The sequence below is a fragment of the Antedon mediterranea genome, chromosome 5, assembly GCF_964355755.1.
Source record: "Antedon mediterranea chromosome 5, ecAntMedi1.1, whole genome shotgun sequence".
NCBI lineage: Eukaryota > Metazoa > Echinodermata > Crinoidea > Comatulida > Antedonidae > Antedon > Antedon mediterranea.
The window spans coordinates 28,201,100-28,209,613 of record NC_092674.1 but is presented as its reverse complement, the minus strand read 5'-3'; the positions used below and the strand labels follow the sequence as shown (position 1 = coordinate 28,209,613).

Below are 8,514 nucleotides of genomic sequence, written 5' to 3'. Positions count from 1 at the left end.
ATGTTTATTATGCTATTTATGTCATAAATGGTTACTATAGCACAATTGACATTCGCAGAACCCATTATTCGACTCTAGGCATGTTTATTGTGCTATAGTAACCATTTATGTCAAAAAATAAAAGGGTCGAAAATCGGCCATTTTTCGGAAATTTCCCTACATGGATTTTTAGCAAAATCACCCAAATTTCAACCTTTTTTAAATCCAATTAATATGCACTAATATTACTATATGTGCACGTATAGTGTCATATCATCATCTTATAATGTCATGGGATCACATTATATCGAAAAATAAGGTCAAAAAGTGGTAATTTTTCGAAAAAATCCTTGCCAAATTTCGTCTCTTTTATTTGTTGACATGATAGTTACTATCATAATTTAACATGCGCAGTCGATACATTATGTATAATAATACATTATGTATAATACATTATGTATAATACATTATTAGACTTACTACGTATTTATCAGTAAAAAACTAATTTCCAAAAGTTCTCCTTATGAGCATTTCAAAATATATTTTAATGATTTTTACAATCACAAGCATGCTAATAATTCAGATTTTAAAAATACCCCATAAATAATATGACCTGTGTTTTCTAAAAATCAAGTGAAAACCCCCAAAACAAAAGAATATAATATCATTTGTTTAAAGATGTATTGTCCCACAAAACATGAAAAATAAAGATGAATGTAAAATCAAACTTTAAGTAGACCATTTTGTAGTTTTAAGTTTTAATTATAAAATTGTCAAAAAAAATAATGTTTTCGGTTTAATCAAAATAAACATAACTTATCTAAAAAACCATTTCACTTCCAGGCAATTGGCTTCCTTTTTCCTTTATAATTTTATCAGGGAAATCATCTATTTTTTGATCCATTTTTTTGTCCAAGGTGAATATTCTGTTAATGTGACATTAAAATGGCATACAGCAATAAACTAATTTCTTTGAATTATTATTTTGTGGGGACAATACATCTTTAAATCTAATCTTAACTGAATAACATTAATGTCCATAATTCCAACTCTTTCCAACACTAATAACTTAAACTCTGTCTACACTATCAACCTTAAGTGGGTATCTTAGAAACCTTATCTATTTGTTGGTTATTACTCTATTACAAAAACTTAAAGAAACTTGTATAAAATCAGCAACATTTGTTTGCACATAGCAATTAATATGCATACTATTTAAATAAAAACCGAGTTTCTGAAAAGTTAAATACTGTATTTACAACTTCCCATCAAAAGCAAAATAAAAGTGGGGTGGGGTATGTGTGGTGGGGGTGAAGAATCATTTCTATCTAGAAGGGGCCAAGGTCAAGAATGTAACCAAATGTATATAAAGATGTACTTTTGCCATAATTTACTACAAAATCCCAATAAACAACGAGACAATAGAAATCTTCATTGTCAAAAAAGGTGGATGCCCCTGGATCTATGATAAATTACAATTTTTATTTCAAAGTTAATAAGGCAAAATACATACTTTAAATTTAATAAGGGGAAATACATACATTTAATACTTAATTACTGTAACCAACTCTTTATATTTTTTTTGTAAAAGGTTATGAAATGTTTTTATGAAATATACATGAATGAAGAGCGACCATTACTGTTATTTCCCAAAAAGTGGGTCTTATTTATTTAGGATAAATATAACATTATAAAAAAAACCAAACTATATAACATACAGGATTACAAATTATAATTAAGTAACGCACAACGAGGAAAACTCATGATTTCTTTGTAAACTATATAGCTCAAATCAGATTTAATTATTAAACACTTGCTAGGAAATGCATTTCAATAAATAACGGCTATGTTTAAAAATGAATGAGTTTAATAAAGCATAATTTATACTATAGCTGTTTAATAGAGATACCAATATTTGATAGCAGGATAACCGTTCATTTCGTATTCTTTGCGTGCTCTCAAGTACATCATTGCTCCTCTAATAGCGATCGTAACACCTGTTAAATTAAAACAATTTAATTAAGAAACAATCTACAGTCTATTGTGCATGGATCTTGATTGTGGATCCCATGACCAATAAGGTTTATCGCAAATAGCTTGATTTCGCGAGAAACGCCATTGCACAATGCATGATGGGAAGGGTTTGGAAGCAAGTCATGACGTTTTCTCCCAAACCCTTCCCGCCATGCGTCACACAGGCTATTTGCGATAACCCTATAGACATTTATGGTGTATGCCTACACAATTTGGTTTACACCTATTTATATTTGTTCTGACATGGTTTATTTATTATCCAGACATGGTTTATGCCTATATTTAAATCTGGTTTACACCTACTCAATAGGTTTTGTACTTGCTCTGGTTTATGGCTTATATTTAAATTTGGTTTACACCCTCATAATTAATAGATGGTTCATGCCTACATATAGCTGGTTTACAACTAAAGATCAGTTTAGTTTTCGGTATGTTTGGTTTTTGATATGCTTGATTTGATTGGTTTTTGGTATGTTTAGTTTTTGGTATGTTTTTGGTATGTTTGGTTTTTGGTATGTTTTTGGTATGTTTGGTTTTTGGTATGTTTAGTTTTTGGTATGTTTGGTTTTTGGTATGTTTGGTTTTTGGTATGTTTGGTTTTTGGTATGTTTAGTTTTTGGTATGTTTTTGGTATGTTTGGTTTTTGGTATGTTTTTGGTATGTTTGGTTTTTGGTATGTTTAGTTTTTGGTATGTTTGGTTTTTGGTATGTTTGGTTTTTGGTATGTTTGGTTTTTGGTATGTTTTTGGTATGTTTGGTTTTTGGTATGTTTAGTTTTTGGTATGTTTGGTTTTTGGTATGTTTAGTTTTTGGTATGTTTGGTTTTTGGTATGTTTGGTTTTTGGTATGTTTGGTTTTTGGTATGTTTGGTTTTTGGTATGTTTTTGGTATGTTTGGTTTTTGGTATGTTTGGTTTTTGGTATGTTTGGTTTTTGGTATGTTTGGTTTTTGGTATGTTTGGTTTTTGGTATGTTTGGTTTTTGGTATGTTTGGTTTTTGGTATGTTTGGTTTTTGGTATGTTTGGTTTTTGGTATGTTTGGTTTTTGGTATGTTTGGTTTTTGGTATGTTTGGTTTTTGGTATGTTTAGTTTTTGGTATGTTTGGTTTTTGGTATGTTTGGTTTTTGGTATGTTTGGTTTTTGGTATGTTTGGTTTTTGGTATGTTTGGTTTTTGGTATGTTTTGTTTTTGGTATGTTTTGTTTTTGGTATGTTTGGTATGTTTGGTTTTTGGTATGTTTGGTTTTTGGTATGTTTGGTTTTTGGTATGTTTGGTTTTTGGTATGTTTGGTTTTTGGTATGTTTGGTTTTTGGTATGTTTGGTTTTTGGTATGTTTGGTTTTTGGTATGTTTGGTTTTTGGTATGTTTGGTTTTTGGTATGTTTGGTTTTTGGTATGTTTGGTTTTTGGTATGTTTGGTTTTTGGTATGTTTGGTTTTTGGTATGTTTAGTTTTTGGTATGTTTGGTTTTTGGTATGTTTGGTATGTTTGGTATGTTTGGTTTTTGGTATGTTTGGTTTTTGGTATGTTTGGTTTTTGGTATGTTTTGTTTTTGGTATGTTTGGTTTTTGGTATGTTTGGTTTTTGGTATGTTTGGTTTTTGGTATGTTTGGTTTTTGGTATGTTTGGTTTTTGGTATGTTTGGTTTTTGGTATGTTTGGTTTTTGGTATGTTTGGTTTTTGGTATGTTTAGTTTTTGGTATGTTTGGTTTTTGGTATGTTTGGTATGTTTGGTTTTTGGTATGTTTGGTTTTTGGTATGTTTGGTGTTTGGTATGTTTTGTTTTTGGTATGTTTGGTTTTTGGTATGTTTGGTATGTTTGGTTTTTGGTATGTTTGGTTTTTGGTATGTTTGGTTTTTGGTATGTTTGGTTTTTGGTATGTTTGGTTTTTGGTATGTTTGGTTTTTGGTATGTTTGGTTTTTGGTATGTTTGGTTTTTGGTATGTTTGGTTTTTGGTATGTTTGGTTTTTGGTATGTTTGGTTTTTGGTATGTTTGGTTTTTGGTATGTTTGGTTTTTGGTATGTTTAGTTTTTGGTATGTTTGGTTTTTGGTATGTTTGGTTTTTGGTATGTTTGGTTTTTGGTATGTTTGGTTTTTGGTATGTTTGGTTTTTGGTATGTTTAGTTTTTGGTATGTTTGGTTTTTGGTATGTTTAGTTTTTGGTATGTTTGGTTTTTGGTATGTTTGGTTTTTGGTATGTTTAGTTTTTGGTATGTTTGGTTTTTGGTATGTTTGGTTTTTGGTATGTTTGGTTTTTGGTATGTTTGGTTTTTGGTATGTTTGGTTTTTGGTATGTTTGGTTTTTGGTATGTTTGGTTTTTGGTATGTTTGGTTTTTGGTATGTTTGGTTTTTGAAATGTTTGGTTTTCAGTATGTTTGATTTCGGTTTGTTTGGTTTTCGTTACATTATGTTTGGTTTGTCATTTAATCACATACCATATGATTGTATTTCTTCTTTGAATTCGCTGAAAGTGGTCTTTAATTGGAAGGTTCTTTAATGGACCTTATATGCTTGATTACACATAACATTTATAAATAGCTTTAATCACTTACCACAAAATATAAGCGCCATGGACAAACACATCGTACTCGCCAGATAAGCTCTACAACAGTCCGAATACAGAGCTACTATAGTCCACTTTACCATTGAGATACCAAATCCACAGAGAGCACCACAACGGGCAGCTACTGCTGAGCTAAGGCAGTAGGCAACCAAAAACCCAATCCAACTAAATGTCACAGATACTGAAAAGAAAAAAGATAAATATATCTTAAGCAAATTTTGCTAACAAATGTATAATAGTCAATAGCAACTGTATTATCATGTCAACATTACTCTACTGCAGTTACTGCAGTAAACTAAATTTAAAAAAAATATAATATAACAGAGGAATTTTCAAAGTTTATGAGAGTCAGTCACTGTGATAAACAATGTGTATGATTACCCAAAAAAGCTTGCTAAATAATTGCATGTTAGAGAGCGTAAAAAATAGAGGTACTGCAGTAACTGCAGTAGATTAATTTTGGCATTGGTTCCTAACAAGGCTTTACTATCCTTTTGTATAAAAGAAACCAAAATCAAATGAGATATAAAACTGCATGTATGCTTGTATAGATGATTTGAAATGGCAACATAAAAGTATTATGTAACAAAATCATGTATATAAGCTATAAATGACATATACTGTATTAACTCATTAATGAATTATATAAGAAACAATTTGAGGGAATAATAATGACATTTCGACAAGACAATAATAAATCAATTTCAACATTTAGGGAAAATAAATTATATATGTAGATAAATTAGAGTTAGTAGTCATAAAACTGCCACATAAATTAGGTTTAATTGTAGTACATTTGTATGATAATATTAATTTAATAATAATTTATTGTTTTCTTTTTTACAGCAGAGGCACAATTCTTTACAGATGTACAAACAAATAAAAGTACATACAAGTGGTTTAAAACATAAATAATAATAAACATAAAATAATAATAACTGTAAGAAGAAATAATAATAAGTTGTGTCATGTAATAATACTATTATAATACTATAAGGTTTCATTTCGTTCTTTCCATGCAGTTTTAACAAATAATTTACAATATTTATCAAAGATTATACTGTAGTTGTTAGTTCAATCATATTAGTTATTTGTTGAATTGGGTATTCTTTATGATTTTCGAGATTGTCAAAACAGGTGGTATTTTTAAGTTCAGGGGAACTTATTGTGAATACGTCCCACATTTTATGTAGATCATTGTGGTTAAGATCTTGCTTAAGTTGTTTAAATATTGAATTTCTAATATTACTTTAATCTAGAACAATTAAATACGAAATGATCAACTGTTTCTTTTTCACAATTACATAAGCATACTCCTGACGTTTTCTTTCTTCCTTTTAAGGGTTATAGTTTGTTTTAAAACAAAGAATATATTAGAATCCAAATATGAATACACAAGATATCAGGGATAAAACTATGATAATAGAGACAGGTGTTTTTAAAGTGATGCATTATGCAACATAATTATGGTTGTACATAATTCATATACTCTATGACGTACAGAAGTTCATTATTAATTAAATGCAACAAAACAGTTTGAGACAACAATATGAAATTTCAATGATAAAGCAATTACAATTAGCAATTTTTTTCGAGATTGTCAAAACAGGTGGTATTTTTAAGTTCAGGGGAACTTGTTGTGAATACGTCCCACATTTTATGTAGATCATTGTGGTTAAGATCTTGCTTAAGTTGTTTAAATATTGAATTTCTAATATTACTTTAATCTAGAACAATTGAATACGAAATGATCAACTGTTTCTTTTTCACCACAATTACATAATAAGCATACTCCTGACGTTTTCTTTCTTCCTTTTAAGGGTTATAGTTTGTTTTAAAACAAAGAATAAATTAGAATCAAAGAATCCAAATATGAATACACAAGATATCAGGGATAAAACTATGAATAGAGACAGGTGTTTTTAAAGTGATGCATTATGCAACATAATTATGGTTGTACATAATTCATATACTCTATGACGTACAGAAGTTCATTATTAATTAAATGCAACAAAACAGTTTGAGACAACAATATGAAATTTCAATGATAAAGCAATTACCAATCCATTAGCAATTCAGTTTCAATATTAAATATAAATGAAAACCGTGGGCAAATAAACAAGCTATTTTTATTTCAAAAACAACAAAATAATAGTACTTACACATAGCAGCCCAAAAGAACACCCATCCACTGCCTAACAGAATTTCTGAGTCGCTTCCAAAATCATTCTCCTAAAAAAATGAAATATTTTTTAAGTAAAAGAATTATAAAATATATAAAAAAGTAATAAAATGAATCCACTAATTTGCTGCTGTCATTTATCTCTATCAAATTACTATACTGCTTTTAAAAGGGTGTAATTCTGTGGCTCATCTGCTCATCAAGGGTACAATTCTGTACTATAACTAGCAATAGGTGAGTTTCTATTAAAATGTTTTTCCTGAAAATATTTGAAAGGCCTTTGACAAGACCAATCCAGGCATTTTATTCTTATCTTATTCTGTCAAAAAATACTTACGGATAGAAGGCCTAGCTCTACAAGTCGTTTTCGTATTTCTTCATCTTTACGTTTGAGTTCCATTATTTTTTTGTCTTCTTCATCGTAAGGTGGTGGTGCGTCTCCTGGAATTTGGACATAGCCTACCGTGTCTACAAGAATCAAATTTTATTTATTTCCTGATTTTCTTTCACATATGTGGCCTTTGTCAGAGGCAGATACAGGGTGTTTTAAACAGGGGAGCTCAAACATATTAATAGTTTTTCAAATGTCAATAACTTTAGCTGTCAAAGGGGGAGCGCGGCCCAAGCAACTACCCTCTGGATCCGCCCGTCCCTATAGGCCTAGTGTATCCATACTCATTTTTAATTCTATTTTACCTGGTGTTTCAGGAGGGACTTCTTTAGTATCATTCCCTGGAGGCACCACAAGTGCTAACATAACTTGGCCAGAGCTTAAGTTATCTTCTCCACAAACCTACAATACAAAAACACATAAAATAAAATGTCCTGGCCTACTGCAGGCCAAAAATACAAAACAAAGATATTTTAAATAAATTTGATTGAAATTACTAAAAATAGCTAAGTTTGGACGTTCTCTACCCTTATTTATTAAATATTAGTTTAGAGCCTTAAATAGGCCTACTAGGAGGGCCTAATTCTAGTTCGCTAGCTAGACTAGAGAGAGGCTGGATTTGTTTTTTATTTTGTATTTTTTTGTTACTTAATTTATATAATATTCCATAATGTATCCGGTATACTAGGCAGTCTAGACAAACAACTAGCCTAGGCCCACCAAAACTACAGTGCTATTCCCGTACGATGAGTGGCTGGAGCTCAACAGGCCACCACCTCTCTCATTCCGATCCTCACAACACACTCGACGGTCAATTAATAACAATATGTCTCCCTCATGTAAACACGCATATTACTAGACAAAATTTACCCTGTAAATCATAAATAACGATCTCTAAATACCTGTTCATATTGTGGAGGAGGATCCATATCTCTCTGGGCACAAGAATTAGACGTTAATATAAATTATTTGTCACTTTATTCCCAATTTTCTATCACTTTTTCTAGCTCAAACCTATTCCGATTGTCGCGGAAGTTGTTGATATTGTCGTCACAGTCTAGTCGACTAGCCTATCAAGACAGACGTTGATTAGCGGATCGTCATGATCATGTTCGCTCTTTTTAAAAAACATTTTAAAGATGATATAAAAGTGTTCCAAAAAGTTACATTTTATGTCTTCAACAAGTAGTGTACACTTTTACATACTGCTGACTGTAATAGTACATTTCGGAGATGACGATAAGGCATAGAAAACAGTCCTAAGAAATGGAAAAAAATCCGCTTGTGACGTCACAAGCGGAAACTTTTGTACAGAGGAGAATATGAATTTTTGGGTCAATCGTCCACTGAGCCAGTTTCATT

The 8,514-nt window shown here is 30.6% G+C and overlaps 1 protein-coding gene across 1 annotated transcript; it reads right to left on the bottom strand.

The window, feature by feature from the left end:
• Nucleotides 1-496: 496 nt before the first annotated feature.
• LOC140050235 (NEDD4 family-interacting protein 2-like) lies at nucleotides 497-8,211 on the bottom strand. Its single transcript, XM_072095343.1, has 6 exons — nucleotides 8,055-8,211; nucleotides 7,458-7,554; nucleotides 7,099-7,229; nucleotides 6,742-6,811; nucleotides 4,569-4,760; nucleotides 497-1,976 (listed from the first exon to the last, which is right to left on the bottom strand). The coding sequence occupies exons 1-6, from the start codon at nucleotides 8,079-8,081 to the stop codon at nucleotides 1,876-1,878; spliced, it is 618 nt and encodes a 205-aa protein (XP_071951444.1). The 5' UTR covers nucleotides 8,082-8,211; the 3' UTR covers nucleotides 497-1,875.
• Nucleotides 8,212-8,514: the final 303 nt, after the last annotated feature.